Source organism: Pseudochaenichthys georgianus, unplaced genomic scaffold (assembly GCF_902827115.2).
Source record: "Pseudochaenichthys georgianus unplaced genomic scaffold, fPseGeo1.2 scaffold_474_arrow_ctg1, whole genome shotgun sequence".
NCBI lineage: Eukaryota > Metazoa > Chordata > Actinopteri > Perciformes > Channichthyidae > Pseudochaenichthys > Pseudochaenichthys georgianus.
In genome coordinates this window covers 172,317-190,636 of record NW_027263038.1, presented here as the reverse complement: position 1 = coordinate 190,636, position 18,320 = coordinate 172,317, and the positions used below count along the sequence as shown (strand labels likewise).

Sequence of the window (18,320 nt, the reverse complement as noted above, 5' to 3'; positions counted from 1 at the left end):
CAGCTGACAGCCGCGGTGAAACTCAAGCGATTAGAGCGATGCGAATATTGGGTTAGGCAAGGCAAGGCAAGTTTATTTATAGAGCACTTTTCAACTCAAGGCAATTCAAAGTGCTTTACAAAAACAAAAAAAAAGACATTAAGCATTAAAAAAGAAAAGCTAATCAAATAAACATTAAGGAAAAATACATGGATAAAAGTTACAGTGCAGTCTAAAATATAAATAGTTCAATTAAACATTACAAGAAAAAGTACATGGATAAAAGTTACAGTGCAGTTTAAGATATGAATAGTTCAATTAAAAGCAGCGACAAAAAGAAAAGTCTTCAGCCTGGATTTAAAAGTAGTCAGAGTTGCAGCGGACCTGCAGGTTTCTGGGAGTTTGTTACAGATATTTGGAGCATAATAACTGAACGCTGCTTCTCCAGGTTTAGTTCTGACTCTGGGGACAGAAAGCTTACCAGTCCCTGAAGACCTGAGAGATCTGGATGGTTCATAGTTTAGCAGGAGGTCAGTAATGTATTTTGGGCCTAAACCATTCAGTGCTTTATAAACCAGCAGCAGTATTTTGAAATCTATTCTTTGACACACAGGAAGCCAGTGTAAAGACTTCAGAACAGGAGTGATGTGATCCACTTTCTTAGTGTTAGTGAGGACTCGAGCAGCGGCGTTCTGAATCAGCTGCAGCTTTCTAATAGATTTTTTAGTGAGACCTGTGAAGACACCATTGCAGTAGTCGAGTCTACTGAAGATAAAGGCATGGACAAGTTTTTCCAAATCCTGCTGTGATATTAGTCTTTTAATCCTAGATATGTTCTTTAGGTGATAGTAGGCTGATTTAGTAACTGGGTAGTCTACCATAGTATTTACATGGAGATAAGCCCCTTAAAAACCATGAATTAATAAAGCATTAATTCTGTGTTTACTCCTGTGATTCAAAAAAGACGCTGGAGAGGGGGCGGGCCGGATCTCCATGTAAATCGGAATCGGATCGATCAGGCTAAACTAACCTGTAGCTGCTCCGTCCACACTCACAACAACATCATACAGACATAAATAAAGCAGCGACTGTATTCACCATGACATAGACAGTCTGTGTTTTGCATATCTTTAACTTTTGTCCAGTTTCTGAACAGATATGAGGAGCTGTGAGCTCTGAGTGTGTGCTAACAGCTAACGGCTGATGTGTTGGTCCAATCACGAAGTCATTTCTTGATTGGCAGCGAAAACAACCAATCACAGCAGTGCTTCTCTGGCTGGCTCTGTCCACAAACAATATCACAAACAATAAGTGTTCTCCATAAGGAATACCCTTTCCGTCCAATGTGAAATGCTGCAGTGTTTTGTGAAATGCTGCGGTGTTTTGTGAAATGCTGTGGCGTTTTGTGAAATGCTGTGGTGTTTTGTGAAATGCTGCGGCGTTTTGTGAAATGCTGTTGTGTTTTCTGAAATGCTGTGGCGATTTGTGAAATGCTGTGGCGTTTTGTGAAATGCTGTTGTGTTTTGTGAAATGCTGTTGTGTTTTGCGAAATTCTGTTGTGTTTTGTGAAATGCTGTGGTTTCTTGCACTTCAGGGCCACCGTACAATAGAGATGTTTTTATTTTAAAGTAAATTGAGATGGAACATAGTAAAAACATGTAAATTCTAATGTCCGCCTAAAAAAAAACCATTACTTATAGTGAAAACCACCCTTGAATGATGAGTTTAGTAGACTAAAAGCTTTAGGAATCCAAACTATAACATATAATAAGTACCCTGTATCAAGATTGATGCAAAACAAGTGAAATTTGACCTTTTTAGAGAGGTTTAGAAAAATAAAGTCCACCTCACCTCTGGGTAATTTGGGAACCATCAGTTCCATTTGAACGTTTTCACTGTAAAAATCATTTTATTACTTTGTATTGTCACTATAGGTATTCATTCCATCCAAATACAACTGTTGTGAAAATATAAATAAAATAAAAATAAAACATACTCTGTTATCGTCTTAGGCCCCACAGACCCGTAATCGCGTCATTTTCAGGAAACAACGTCTAAGGAAGCTTAATATTTAATAAACTATGAATATTTTATATCCATAGAACGGGAAAAAAACTAATTTAACTGATCTTTTTCATTTATTTTTTCACAAAAAACACACAATGCTACCAGTGAGCCTCTGAATTAGCCCCGAGCGAAAAATGCTAACCTATTACTGCACCGAAAATCACTCCTAGCTCCCTTATTACTTATCCTAGCTCCACATCAAACACATTGTTTATGACCGCAAGGAGACACAGAATCTAACGGTGCCCACCTCAACACTAAAAGATACAAACTAGCGAGGTTACCAACAAAAACATACATCAAAACAAGTGGCGCTAGGTATTAGCATTAGCACTGCACACACCCACCGCGTGTTCCAATGAAAAGCATACATATATATAAATAAAGTATAAAGTATAGGTCAACACATTTCAGTATAACACACCAATTGCGATATTACTCACGTTTGACCGTGGAGCAGGGTTTCTATGTACCGAGAAGTGGGTAGTTTAATGAGTCTGTTGACGACAAAACCTCCGCGCACACAGACAGCCAAGGCAAGCTACCTGAATTAAGTCTCTCCCTAAACCGGAAATACCGGAAATGTGACATTCGGTTTGTCATTCACAATAAAGTTTTTCAAAATAAAGGTACATTTAATATTGACGTATCAAATTGATTCAAATGTCTTACACAACACATGTATCGAGACAATAAATGAACTGTTTATATAGTCGATCAACACTGTGTATGTTACTCATTACAGGATAATCACATGGCACTAAATCAGACCGGCTGTTCTCCTCTGTTTACATCCTGCTGGTTTAAATTATGTGTTCTATAGGCTCTGTGCACAAGATTGAGTTGAGTAGTGAGCCATTCGTTTTTTTTTCGTGGTGAGATGTCTGCTGAGAGGTCCTTGTATACCTCGCTGACTTTGAGGACATCTGGGTCTGGCAGCTCCCCCCGCACGGCCTTGTAACGTGTACTCCTTTGAACACAGCTACATACAATTACAATATATATTACCTTACACCGTCAGCAACTGTAAACTGCTTTGGCATAGTGGAAATGAACACCATGTCACTCACTCTGCCTGGTTTCACACACTATTAATTACACAAAAGAATTGTCAATTTAATTGAAAAGGTCGTTGATGCAATATACTAAATCAGCTCTTGGCACAAAGGAAATACTCATTAAATCATGGATTGGCTGTGAACACATACTGTTCTATTGTATTGCATAGAAAGATGTGTTACTGTTGTGCTTGTAGTGGAAATACTGTTTGTAGTCCTAGATAGAAAAACAAAGATGGAAAACATTTCACCATACATTGTTTAGGAGTTTTATATGTATTGGGTGTTTATGGTTAATGTGGGAAATTAATAAGCAGAGCTGTTGCTGGTAAATTTGTGTGCCATCCTAATAGTAATGTGTATACAGCGTTTCGTGAATATCTGGAAAACTATATGCGAGTAGTTTGGAGTCATTTGAGACATGTAAATCGTCAAAAATGGTACATTCTCTGTTAGCTTACGTTCGCCCCGATTGAGCTAGCAACTATTTTATTCGCAATTTAACATGATATTGGATAAGGGCTTAACTTGTCCTGGACTGGAATTTTCCCGATCTTTTCCCGAGGAGGTGTTTGCGAAAAAGCGCTTAAAATGCATGAATAACACAGATTTTTCAAAATGGCCGACTTTCTGGGGGGCGGGGCTAATGGAAGCTATTTTGAAATATGTCCGCAATTCCATCAGTAATGTCTGTGGCAAGATTGGGGTAGTTTGGAGAAACTATATGTGACTATCGCACAATAGGGGGCGCTACTGAGCTGGTGTACAAAAATGTAAAAAAAAATTGTACAGTCTGGAAAAAGACGTGGGTTGTGACGTGTGTTCCAAGTTTTGCGTCCGAAAGTCATTTTAGCGATTTTGTGGCATTTAAATCGTCAAAATTGGTACATGTTCCGTTAGCTTACGAGCTCCCCGTTTGAGCAGTCGACTATTCATTCGCAATTTAGCATCACATTGGATATGGGCTGATCTTGTCCTGGTTTGACATTTTTCCGATCATTTTCCTAGGACAAGTATGCGAAAAAAGGGCTTAAAATGGACATATTTCAAAATGGCCGACTTCATGGGGGGCGGAGATAATGGAAGCCATTTTGAAATATGTCCGCATTTCCATGAGGAATCTCTGTGCCAAGTTTCGGGTAGTTCGAAGAAACTATATTTGACTACCGCACAATAGGGGGCGCTACCGAGACATATTTGCTAAAACGTCCGATTTTTTTCTACAGTCTGGAAAAGGTTGTGGGCTGTGACATGCGTTCCGAATTTAAAGGCCGTAACTCATTTTCTCCCCTACTTATGGCTCGGTATATTTTTTAACCCTTCGATTTCGAGAAAAAACTGAATAGGACACGCCCACATTTTTCATTGGTTGCGACCCTTTAAATCTCAGTTTATACTCACCCTGCCAGTATGTCTATGACAATATATATTTTTTTAATCCATCGGTTCTTGAGATATAAATTAGTTGTGTTTTTGGCGCCCCCTATTGTTCGAAATGAACATTGTTTGTTGTGCCTATTCCCCAAGACACACTGAACCTATCCACCGAAATCTGTGATATTTGGATACATTTTGGATGAATTGTGAGCATTTATGTGTAGGCCACACCCTTTTGCTAATACGTTTTGATTGATGTCGGCCACATTTTTCCACACCTCGTGCTCATTTTGTACGGTAATGTGTCTGCCCCTCCATTGATGCTGTGCACTAAGTTTGGTTTGGAAAATCAAGAAATTGGAATTTAACTTAATATTTCAATGTTTTTCACATTATGCTAATTTAAAACAAATCAAAGTAGGCGGAGCTTCGGGATATGAGAGGATAATATGTAGAGCTGCTCCACCCGGATAAGTGTGCAACATTTCAGGTCCGTCAGACTTACGCTGCGACTTTGTACATTTTTCGAAACACTGAATTTACACAGGTGGCGCTAGAGAGCAAGTTGAAAAATGTTCTCCCATCGAATCCAGAATGTTAACATTTTCACCGGTCCTGGCGGCGTTGCCAAATGTCGCTACATGAATAGTGTCGTAACCCCCTCAAAAACAGGTCGAAAGTGCAGAACCGGTAACAGAAGAATAATAATACTGACGATTTCAATAGGTCTTTGCACTACGTGCTCAGGCCCTAATAATTGAGGAAACCAAAAGCCTCTGAAAAGGTGCCAGGGACTGTACAGCCTTTACTGTTTACATATAATCAAATGGCCAGTAGGGGGAGGAATTTCTTTAAATTACAGTTAAACGAAGCACTGCAGGGGATTGACAGACTGGTGGGAAGATGACCTGAGCCAAGGGATGACTTTGTTTTGTAGATACTCCACAATCTGATATGTCGATCGATGACACAGACTCCAGGATTCATATGTCCTTGTTAAGATACATGTCTTAGTAAGTGGGTTGTATGTTGATTTTGAATGTTTGTATGTAAAACCTGACACTTACCTGACATGAAATGATCCCCACAAACGCGAGTATAGTTGTGGTTGGATGGTTTGAGATCCTCCCGTCCGATCCTATTGAGCCATGTTTCCCGTCGACGCTTTGAAAGTGCATACATTGCTTCACCCTGGTGTGTTATAACCGCCGGCAGCCTGTAAAATCACTTTGGCCCCCTGTTTCGATCACCTCTGTTGCCGCAGCCAACAATAGCACAGAAGTTCACCATTATATGTCCGATAAAAAACAGGTAGGCTATGAGTATTACGGTGTCTGTTTTGGTACTCCAGTATGGCCGCTGGGCTGACGCCGCGTCACCCGTGACGTCATATGCAAAGCCTCTATAGATTAGCTACAGCGAATTTACCAAGTCGTATTACCAGCGTGGTGAAACGACGAACTGGTGAATACTGGATGGAGGAACCGGGTATATATGCCAAGCGGCAAACTCTGGGGAAGAGCCGGGACGCCAATACGGAAGTGCCACACACTGCAGTTCATCTAGTGGCCAGTAGGAGCAGGCTGCAGAAGGGAGCAATTTTCATAGAGCCCCATGTTAAAATGCCCAACTTTACAGCAGAAATAAACATGTTTACATCGTGGTTCAAAAAACCATATTCTCTGTATAGTTAGATTCCCCCTTCATGACTACTGTGTGGGGGGTGAATTTTTTCTCAACTCATCTGTTTAATTAATATTAAGCCTTAAAGCTTTTGCATAAATTAGGGCGTGGTCACTTTGATGGACACGTGCATGCCTCACTGTCAGCTAACAGCAACTTGTCCACTTTGCTAGCTAGGCTACAACCATAGAGGCTACTACGTTAGTTAGTTGTAGTTACTGTACTTGACCCTTTAGCCGTGTTCGTGGTGATTGTGCCTTTTAGGGAATATTGTTACAAATACCAGACAATTAAAATGTTGTGCTGTGCGCTTGAATGTACTAACAGAACTTCCAAAAAGTCTAAAATTATAATATTATACATGTTAACCCCGTTCGCAGGTGTTTGTGTGCTTGGTAGCTTAGCTTGCTACTTATTAGCCAGCTAAGGACGTAACCCTTTATGCATACATATACATTTTAGTTTATGATTCAGCCTTGGGTAAGACTTTTATAGTCTATGGCTATGACGCCCATAATGCTAAACGGGAGCAAATGTTAATAGGGGACCCAATTATCCCAGTGGTGGCCGCCGGAGCTAACGGAGCCGCAGGGGGCTAGCTCCAGCCGGCGTCCCGGAGCTAGCCCACTGCGGCTCCGTTAGCTCCGGGCGGTGGAGTCCGTCTTTTCTCAACGTGTGAATGACAAGCATTAAGAATAACAAAATATAGCTAATTCTCTTGCAGATTGTCTCATTTGATTATGAATGTAACGTTTATATAGGGGAACTACACTGTTAGCAGTAACTTGGTATGCATGTATTTCATGTTAGCTTAGCTTCTTAGCCTGAGCTAGCTCTGTTTACTTCCAGTTCGGAGGCAGCAGGTCCCGCCTCTTTGCCCTTATTTGGAGCAGGCGGGATTAGATTTACAGTCTAGCCGTCAGTGGCTGACTCCGCCTACTAAGGGCTTCTCGGCAACTCTGCAGAATCCTATGGGTGACGTCACGGACACTACGTCCATTTATATATACAGTCCATGATATATGCAGGTGAAGGTGAGTAGTTGTAATCCGGATGATGAGCAATAGCTGAGGAGATGAGTTGGCGGGAAACAGAAGTGGGTCAACTACACCCAGCCAGGAAGACAGACACACAGACAGACACACACACAGACAGACAGACAGACAGACAGACAGACAGACAGACAGACAGACAGACAGACAGACAATAACAAACACAAAACAAAGGGGAGAAGAAGGAGGGAGAACTGAAGTTACCTACTGTAACTCCAGTTTCTATGAGTATTAGCGTAGCCCTCTAAGGCTATCGCTAATCCCTCTGCGCACCCGCGCAGCACTGAAACCCTTGTAGTCCACGCCCACCCGCAAGGTGGGCCCCACCCTCAGGCTCCCTTCCGCTATAAATAGGAAGCAGGCCCGACAATCTGCTCCCATACAAAATAACTTTTATTCAGCTATCCGTGGAGCCAGTGGGGCCAAGCGCTTAGAGGGCTGCGCCATTACTCATAGAAGCTGGGTTACAGTAGGTAACTTCAGTTATATTTCGTATATGGCTATGGCTATATCGCTATTGGGTTAAGAGCGAAGCATGATGTAGTCTGCGCCCCACTGGGTCCGCCCGGTACTAGAAGCACAGACATACCTGCTCAGATAATAACCCATGCCTATTGCGCCATGCGTAATGGCGCATCACCGTCCCTGGTATATAGCATAACATGAATATTGTTGTTACATGAGGGAATACCTGCCGCTGTGAAAAAGTAGAGACGAAGGTCATACTTTGCCCAGTGACAAAAAGAGAGGGAACAGCAGCTCTCCGCGTGCCGAGAGGCAGGAGAGCACACAGCTGGATCACTGACGTCACTCACTCTGACAAGACACTCCGTACAGGGTGTGTCAGAGAGAAATGGGAGACATCCCTCAAATACAATTGAATAAATGAACAGGGGGAAGACCAAGATGCAGAAGTGCAAATCTCTTCCACTGACATTCTTCCGTGCAAAGCCGTGGAGGAGGACATTCCTCTGGTGGAGTGTGCACTGATGTTCTCCGGGGGATCCACCCCAGAGGAGGGGGAAAGAAGCCATCCAAGGTGATCACTCTCGACTCTAAAAGAGTTGTGATCACCTTTGGCATAAATTCCGGGTTAGGGCGTAAAACAGCTGAACTGCATCTCCTTGGATCTGGAGACATGACAGAGCCACAGAGAGAGCAGACAAATCACTCACCCTTCTCGCTGCTATTAGAGCCAAAATTAGATGCTGCGCAGATCGTACTCCTCCCTGGCGATTGAGGTATGGCAGCTTCCATAGCCGTGGCCTGTCGTCTGTGCGAATCAACACATGTTTGATTGTACAGCAACGGGGCGATTCCCCCGTTCTTTTCCGAGATTTAGAAAATAGCGGGAGTAAAAACCGTGCAAGACACTGTTCCTGGGATGACAGGAGTATTTCTTGTATCCCATGGAACTGCTCTGTGATGTGCCGTAATGGTCGTCATGGTGACGAGCCACGCCATCGCCCTCGCCGCCGCTGCCCGTGAGGCGAAAGGGCTGCGAGGGAGTTTCCACACACTGCATTTCACTCCGTCTCTCATCATGAGGCGCGTACATGCCCAGAGGATGAGAGGTGTGTGTATGCTGTCCACACGAGGCGTTATAGCGGTGCTCGTGGGTTTATTATGACCGTGTGTAGGAGGCATATCTGGGACAGAGGAATGCCGCGAGCTCTGCAGTTTATAAACCAATAGGTTAAAAACAGCAGGCTTCTGCAGCGAATGAACCACCTCTGGAGTGTCCCCCTGTTGGAAGAGACCCCGGGGGGTCATCACGTGACCAGCTGACGCCAACGCCGAGCAGCTGCGTCACGGAGAGGGCTGTGTGGGTTGTGACATGCCGGAGGAGAGCTGTCAGTTCCTCCACTCGCTGCCGCGAGAGCCGCGCTCTCATGCTGGCTGAGTTTAATTCCACTCCCAGATAAACATTTGTCTGAGAGGGAAGAGGACAGCTCTTCTTCCAATTCATTATGAAACACAGGCTTTGACAGATGCGATATGAGATGTACCGTCTGTAGAGCGACTTCCTCCGAGCCAGCAAATAGCAGATCGTCCAGAGAAAACCACACTCTCATCCCTCCTCTGTGTAGTGGCTCCAGCCTTCTCTACACAAAAATGCGAGGAGCCAGGAAATATCCAAACGGCAGACGATTGTCTGGTCTGATATTCCCTGAAATGAGAAGAAGCAGGAATTTCCTGTGTTTCGGGATGAGGGGTACGTGGAAGTATGCATCCTTTAGGTGGAAGGAACCAGTCGTCCTGGTGAACACATTCCAGCACCTGTTTGATCGTCAGCATGTGGAATACTGACAGATCGAGGATGTCTCATTGCCCCAGTCTTTTTCGGGATTAGAAAAATAACGGGAGTAAAAAACCCTGATTTTCTCCCTTTGAGGAACCCTGGAAATATCCACTTTCAACAGGAGTTCCAGCAGCTCTGAATGGAGCGCAAGCCACTGCTCCTGGGATAACAGGAGTGTTTCCTGTATCCCATTGAACTGTGGGGTGGGGGGGGGGGGAAGGCGAACTGCAGGGCGTATCCTCTGCTGATCAGCCTGCTCATCCATCTGTCCATCTGACACACGCGCTGCCACTCTGAGAGTGGGCGCACGTGCTCGAGATGTTCTGTGGTCGTCATGGCGGGGAGCCTCCACACACTGCGTTTCACTCCGGCTGTCATCATGAGGCGTGTACATGCTCAGGGGATGAGTGGAGGTGTGTGCAGTGCTGTCCACATGAGGCGTTATAACGGCGCTCATGGGTTTATTATGACCGTGTGCAGGGGCGCCGCCAGGGATTTTGGGCCCCATGAAAATATATCACATTGGGCCCCACCACCAGGCACAGGCCACTTTGTTTATAAATTACCTCGAAGGCCGTACCAAATGGTCTAGCGGGCCGTATACGGCCCGGGGGTCGGAGGTTCCCCACCCCTGCTAACCAAAATGTCTGTGATTAACATTTTGTTTACAGACTGATCACTCAACGCTTCAAACTGTCCATCATCCTAAATAGACTAAAAGCAGTTTTTTGTTTTATATAGATCATTGGCTATGTGGGAAAATACTGTGTTTGAAATGTAAAATTTTAATTAGATTTAAATTATACATTATACAGCTATATTAGTTAGCTTTTTTGTTAAATATATATATATATATATATATTGTATTCCAGTCTCCCTTCAGATATGTTAAGTGGCATGTCATTCAACACAATGCTGCTCACCTCCTTCAGTTGGGAGAAAAGCTGGTTCAGGTTCAGCCTTATGGGGGGAAAGGGCTGCTGAGCCTAGAGATGGATCTGTTGGACCTGGCACCAGGGGGAGGGACAACTGATTTAGTATGAATAGGCGCTAAAAATGTGCCTGCATTTATTAAAGGTAGGTAGGTAAGAATGCGCTAGAATTTGAAAATACACAACCGAAAAAAATCTGCCCCTTCCTTCAGAGTTCCTTACTGAGCCCCTCCTCCAACACACACAAACGTGCACATGACCAATGAGGACTCGAGATAAGCTTGTGCACAGATGGAAGGCTGACAGGCAGGTAGGCCATCCAGTTATTTTAGCCAGGCCAGCTCAGATGATTGTTCGTGCTTTTTACAGTACTACGGCTTCCACAGATGACATTTTTGTATGTATTTATTGTCAAAGCATTTAATATCATCATCATCTTTATTTAAAGAGACTCTTGGTCCATTATTACAAAACATACAACACTCAAATACAAACTAAAAAAAGGCAGCCATACCAATGTTTCCACAGAGGTGACTGGTATCGTACAGCACTGAAACACGGATTTGAAAGCAGCATAATGACAGAGTTATGAGAAACATTCAATCGACAGATGAATTTGTACATCAGATTTCTCAAGAGAGCATGGAACGTGTTGAATCGTGCATTACAGAACATTTCACTTGCACTGCACCACCTTGGCTTTCTAAGCAGTATACACAAACAGTCATTATATGCAACCTGGAGCTTCCGGAGGCTCGCCTTCTCATACTTGACCCACAAGGGGGCAGTATAGAGAGGAGTGCAATAAGCTCTAAAGAGGTTCACCTTAACCTCATCTGAACACCAAGAGAATTTTCTAGCCAACATGTTGGCTTGAATATATAAGACACGCCGCTGTCTATACATGTCATCATCATCAGCCATTTCATCTGTGATGATGTGTCCCAGATACTTCGTGTTGCAGCAAACAGACAGCACCTGTCCTGATAGGCAGAATGTTGGAAAACAAAGGTTCTTATCCCCTTTTGCTCTACAGATCATTACAGCGCTCTTCTTAGCATTGTATTTAACGTCAAATTTGACTCCGTAATCAGAACAAACATTTAGCAACTGTTGAAAACCAGCACTGCTAGGAGAAACAATAGCCAGATCATCGGCATACATAAGATGGTGTCACAATTCACATGTTATGTCACGCTTGTAGTTTTGTCTGTGTTGGTGTTGTTCTTGTCTTTGGGTTTCCTGTCTTATTGTGTTAAGTGTTCACCCCCGTTTCCTGCCTGTCTGCTTTCTGTCTGTTTCCCTCCCTGATTACCCGATTGTGTTCACCTGTTGTCCTTGTGTTTCTCCTCCCCTGCCCGGCTGTTTCTCGTTGTCATGATTACCCCTTCTTGTATTTAGTCTTGTCTCTGTCTGTGTTCAGTGTTGGGTCATTGTTTGTTGGTGACGGAGTTCACCGGAGAGTGTTCTGTTCTGTATTTGTCATTTATCCTTTATCCTTGGAATAAAGGGTTTCTCAAAAGTTATCTGCATTTGGGTCCTGCTTCCTTCACTCATCCGTGACAGATGGTTTACATTACAATCACATGACCAATCACACACCCTGTTTTACAGACACTTAAATCATCTGATAGATCATTCATATAGATATTAAAAAGGCTCGGTGAGAGGAGCCCCCCCGGCGGACTCCATTACCAACACCAAATGGCGCTGAGACTGCATTCCCCCATTTGATCCGCATGCTCTGGTTGGCATACCAACAAGCCAGGATCCTAATTATACTGTGAGGCGCACCTCTTTGTCTCAATTTTAAAAACAGTTTATGATGGTTAACTCGGTCAAAAGCCTTCGAGGCATCAATGAAACCAATCAGAACAGTGGAATTCTGTTTTCTATATGTTTCTACCGTTTCCTTCAGAGCATAGATGCATAGCTCAGTACCATGCTTAGCCTTGAAGCCAAACTGGTTATCTGAGGTACATAAATAAGAACATAGTCTATCCAACAAAATTCTTTCCAGGACTTTGGATAACACACTGGCCAGAGCAATTGGTCTCTAGTTATCCAAGCTCCCTACCTTGCCTGCTCTGTCCTTAATGACAGGGACCAAGGTAACAGTCAACATGGAGTCTGGCGACACACCATTAGTCATGAGGCCGGTAAAACAAATGGCAAGAAGAACTGCAACCTTCGGGCTCGCCAGTTTAAGGTGCTCTGCAGTGATTGGGTCAGAGCCGCATGCTTTGTTATCAGCTAGCTGTGCAATTGCTCCATAAACCTCTTTAGCTGAGATTCCCACTGTGTCACTTTTCACAACACTACCAACTTCGTAGGGGTCACTTTTAACACAATTAAGTGTAGTAGAGTAATGTTGCCTCCACGACTCGGCTATGTTATGGGCTCCAGATACTCCCTCTATGGTACACGGTAACGACGTACTGGCCCTGTTCAGAGCTCTCACCTCCTTCCAGAAGCCAGTCACATCATTATGAAGGAGCTTTTCAGCCGTAGAGTCTGCTCTCAATGTTTCTGTATGTTTGTTGACATAACGAGCTGCATATTTATATCTAGCATGTGTACGCTTTTTGAGATCCAGGACAGGCCCCTCTCTGGGCCTTCCTGCCCGGACCCAGGCCCCAAACGCATTCTTGGCTTCAGCGTATTGATCAGCCACATGTTTATTCCACCCTGGCTTGACGTTGTGTCTCTTCCTAGAGTAGGTACATCACGGTCTACTGGCCTCCCATACAGCTCCCACAGTACAATCATACATGTTACAGAGGTCTTCACGGTGAGAGCTTTCATTACAACCCACATCAACACACAGAGCTGCCACTTTGGGTAGATATACATCACTCAATAGGACATCAGTTCTCCCATAGTACAATAGCCTATCCTCCTTTGTGAGCTTGGACCAGTCCACTTTAGTGGTACAGGCATTTTTAACCTCCTGAGACATCTCAGGGAGACTATCATAATCTAGTGACATTATAAAAGGAATGTGATCTGACATTGATGCCTCATACACAATCTCAGTGTCATGGGCATTAGCAGTGCTTATGCAATGGTCAAGCCATGAAGTTGTATGCCAGGCCTCGCTTATATATGAATAGCTATCTGTAGGCAGAAGTATTTGGCTTGATAATATAAGATTGTTATCATCACAGAACTGTAGCATATGCTTAGCAAACAAGGACCTTTTGTCTGATATGTCAGCATTCATATCACCCACTACATAAACACTGGTGGAATGATTATCAACAATAAAAGAATGTATAAAAGCAAGTCTGTTCAGGTATTCATCTTCATTATGCTGTGACTCATATGGTGTATACATTGAGAATGCTAAACTCCTTGTTATTCATTTGGATCTGTACAGCAATACACCAGTCAACTTCAAGCCTGATGACATTAATGACAGCGTCCAGCCTTTTGTGCCACAGGATAGCCACGCCCCCTGCTATCCTTCCTCTCACTATTCCCAGAGAGAGGTCCGTAGTGGACTCACCAGCCCCGTGAAAATTGTCATTAAGAGAGTTCAACTTTCCCAAGTCCTGCTTTGGTAAGAAAGTTTCTTGCAAGCATAAAATGTCACATTTTTGTAGCAAGTTGTCCACCACTACACGTCGGATCCTATCAGCAGCGCTGTTGCCCAGGCGCAGCCCGCGACAGTTAAATGATCCAACCCGCATAACGTTTAGCTAAGCAGCTCAGCCGTAGCCCCATGCAGTACCCTCGCACCAGCAAAAGGTCTAGCTCTGCTAGCCCCTATCACCTCCGCTTTACGTGGTTCATAGTATCGCCTCACAACTGAGCCTTCAGGCCAGAGTTCTGGGTTAAACATCTCCGCAACTTCATTGCACTCAGCACACACTTTAAACGAGCTATATCTGCTGCTCGCTGCTCAAGAGAGTACCAGAATGTGTATTTTATCTTAGTATTTCAAAAAATCTCCTGGGGGAGAATCCCCCCAGACCCCCCTGCAGGGGTTGGGTTTTCAGCATGTCAACTCTTTCACTTGTGGGGAAATTGCAGGATTGGCAAAGCGTTACAAATGTGCCACAAAACCAACCAATGGATGTATAAGACCGTCAACAGCCTAACCCCCCCCCCCCCTTGACAATTCAGATTTCCCGGGAAATGTAAGTTACCGCCCTGGTAAATCAAATGCCCGCCCAGAGACGCCGGGTCTGACCATACCTTTAAATATCAGCTAAAAGAGCAGTGAAATTAAAGACTCTTGTCTTTCTCTCCTTTTCTTAGAGCCTGACTTTGTTGGTCGTTGAAACATGGTACAACACACGTATGTAGGCTAAGTACTAGCATCCCTCCTCACATGCTTTCACTCTCTGCAAGTGCCGGTGCCGCACTGCGTTTGGAGGCAGGACCGAACCATTACATGTAAATAGAAGGGGGTGTACAGAGGCTTTGGGTAATTAACTTTTGGAAGAAAATAAGTTAAATGAATCGTAAGTTTAGTGAGTAATTTATCAATATAACGTTCTATTCATGTTAATTATTGAGGATTGATGAAAGGTTACTTACATTTTTTTTCTTAATGTTCTGAACATGGAAAAATAAAGTATTCCAAAAGTATTCTAAAAGTAATCTGAATACTTTTTTAAGACACGTAACTGTAACTGTATTCGGATGACTTTCAGAGCATGTATTCAGTATTCAGTAACTGATTACATTTACAAAGTAACCCTCCCAACCCTGTGCCTCAGACACATTTACATCTTGAGTACATCAGCATTAAAGTGCATTTCAAAGTATTGCATCTTTCCTTTGAAATTGTAAGCATCATAACACCTCTACATTTAGAATTGCATATTGTCTAACTGCCCCTTTAAAGAATATATCTGTATATATATATACATAGATATTAACTTTAAAATAGTGTCCAAAAACTGATTCTCCAAAATCTACTCTCCAAATGTCCTGTCCTGTGTGTGTGTGTGTGTGTGTGTGTGTGTGTGTGTGTGTGTGTGTGTGTGTGTGTGTGTGTGTGTGTGTGTGTGTGTGTGTGTGTGTGTGTGTGTGTGTGTGTGTGTGTGTGTGTGTGTGTGTGTGTGTGTGTGTGTGTGTGTGTGTGTGTGTGTGTGTGTGTGTGTGTGTGTGTGTGTGTGTGTGTGTGTGTGTGTGTGTGTGTGTGTGTGTGTGTGTGTGTGTGTGTGTGTGTTACCCAGAGTGAGAAGTTTAATTGTACCCAGGACAGTAACTGCAAAAGGCTCCGTAACAAGCCAGGAAGTTATGGTGAGGTCTTCTGCCTTTTCTTCTTCTTGCATATCAGAGTGTGATTAGAACTGATGTTTGCATTTACACATTTACGTCGTTTGTGCAGTTTGCATAACATCTTTTTATTTTCCTGCTCAGGAATTCTGACAGGGAGATGTGTTCCTTTCAAAGGCACCATCAAGATGTGTGAGATAAAAGGATGGTGCCCAGCTGAGATCGACACCATCAAAACGTAAGCTGATGCTGTGCATGTGATAGAGAGCTTTACACATTTAGAGAGAACAGTGTTATCCTGATAGCAAAGTCATTAAGAGAAGTTCAATTCAGAAATCCACTTTGTTAAGTCCAATGTATCGTTACGGAGAGTTTATTGACACAGGGATTTTAGCCTTTGCAGACCATTTACATCCACACAAACCTATAGAACACACTACAGGAGAGGGAGAAACTCGTATAGCCTAATATGGCCCCTTTAAACACATTGCTGTTTCAATGTCCATCTGTCTTTTCTCTTCCTTATGCTCTTCCCTTCGCCTCTCTTTCAGTACGCCAATGATGGAAGTGGAGAACTTCACCATTTTTATTAAGAATAGCATCCGCTTTCCAACCTTCAACTACACAAAGTACCACAATTATGATTATAAATATGATGATTCTGACACTAAGGAGGACATGTTAATATGATGACTGTCATCACGATGTCTGTGTGTGCAGAGGGAACTTTCTCACTACCATCACTAACGATTACATCAAAACGTGTAACTTCGACATGGTCAACAACACCTACTGCCCCATCTTCAAAGTGGGAGACGTGGTCCGCTACGCTCAGCAGAACTTCACCAAGCTGGCAAACAAGGTAGAGTCAAGATCCAAGTCATATTTTTATTTGAAATTTGGAAGACAAGGCCGATCCTTTTCTGTCTCTAAATGCTGATAATTACATTATGTCTGATAAGGTGATCTGGTATTATGGTAAAGGCTACATGTAATTCCTAGTACACAGAGGCAGGTGAGCACAGGTACACTTGTGAGTCTCTTATTTTGAAATTCCTTCCAGGGAGGAGTGATTGGGATAAAGATCGGCTGGGTATGTGATCTGGACAAGTCGGATGACCAGTGTAACCCCTCCTACTCATTCACACGGCTGGACGCCATGTCCCAGAAGAATGCAGTCTCACCAGGCTACAACTTCAGGTATAAAGATTCATGGTTCTGCAGAAATGTTCCATCCAGAGAACTCCACTACACAACTCATTTTTGTACACAAGATATGAACACAGGGGCATATGCATGACGTTTGCTGTGGATATGCATGGCTTCAAAGATCTTTCATAAAAACAATACTTTTTTGATCATTGATGAATCTTGCAATTACAGATCAAATCCGTGTGTATTCTGGACCCTTTGCAAAGGGATTTTATTATGCTTTCAATTGTGACTTATAGATAACCATTTACAGTTCTGATTTTGTTTCTATGACAACAGATCAAATGCTCCTCACTTGCACACTGATCCAAATACTTTACAGTGTTTTCTTTAATATAAAAATGCTGAGATTGCTCTGTCTGTACAGGTTTGCCAAATACTTTAAGATGGACAATGGAACGGAATACCGCACTCTGGTTAAAGCCTATGCTATTAGGTTTGATGTTCTGGTCAATGGAAATGTGAGTTTATATCTGACTGTGCTTTTAACTATATGTAGTCGTTTTGAAATCTCAACATGAAAAGTCTAAAAATATTTGTTGGCACCACTTTTTATACTTTAATACTTTTAAATCTTAAAATGTTTTCGTTATTACAAAGGTCGATCAGATAGCAGATTTGAATGTAAGCTTGATTAATTAACAGGCACCATTAACGTTATCATATCAAATCTGGGGTCCTTGAATTGGAAACTCATACTTACATTAAGACTGACTTTGTAGACTTAAGAGATATTATACATAGGAATATTTTTTGTACCACTACATCTATAAAGTACCATGATACTGATACCTGCTCACATATTATTATTATTATTGGATTATTTGTTCTTCGTAGGCAGGCAAGTTCAACATGATCCCGACACTCATCAACATGGTGGCCGCCTTCACGTCAGTGGGAGTGGTGAGTTTTCTGCTGTACCACATACCAAAGCTCATCATACACCGGTTATTATTCTCAGAATAATCTTACATTACCGTTTCATCTCTGATTTCATCTCAAGTACAATGTGAGCTTTGTTGTACTTAAATACCTCACACACTGTCCTCCCATTCCGCTGAAGCTTGACTGTGAACTTAGTTGAATTTTAAAACATTTTCTTTGAGGGAAAGTGGGCTTGTTGCTGGAATATCTATTTAAAATGGTATCTCTATTATTATGTAGGGCACGGTGTTGTGTGACATCATTCTGCTGAACTTCCTGAAAGGAGCGGAGCAGTACAAGGCCAAGAAATTTGAAGAGGTAATATAAATGAAGTTCTTCAGATATTACATCCCAATGTCATGAACACTTGCCATTACGTTGCATACCATTAACCATTTAAGGTTGTTTTGATGATCCTGTTAGTGTCAGTAGTTTTTTTAAACATTACCATTATAGAGCAACTTTTTTCTATTGATAAATAATGGTCGACCAATTAAGTGAG

General features: G+C 42.8%; 1 protein-coding gene across 1 annotated transcript in view; it reads left to right on the top strand.

Moving 5' to 3' along the window:
- The window catches only part of p2rx4a (purinergic receptor P2X, ligand-gated ion channel, 4a), a 38,732-nt gene that overhangs the window by 18,939 nt on the left and 1,473 nt on the right, over positions 1-18,320 (top strand). Inside the window, exons 4-11 of the mRNA XM_034078729.1 lie at positions 15,640-15,706; positions 15,827-15,920; positions 16,234-16,311; positions 16,403-16,544; positions 16,746-16,882; positions 17,262-17,355; positions 17,732-17,797; positions 18,059-18,136. Coding sequence (XP_033934620.1) covers positions 15,640-15,706; positions 15,827-15,920; positions 16,234-16,311; positions 16,403-16,544; positions 16,746-16,882; positions 17,262-17,355; positions 17,732-17,797; positions 18,059-18,136 — 756 coding nt within the window. The remainder of the gene's footprint in view (positions 1-15,639; positions 15,707-15,826; positions 15,921-16,233; positions 16,312-16,402; positions 16,545-16,745; positions 16,883-17,261; positions 17,356-17,731; positions 17,798-18,058; positions 18,137-18,320) is intronic.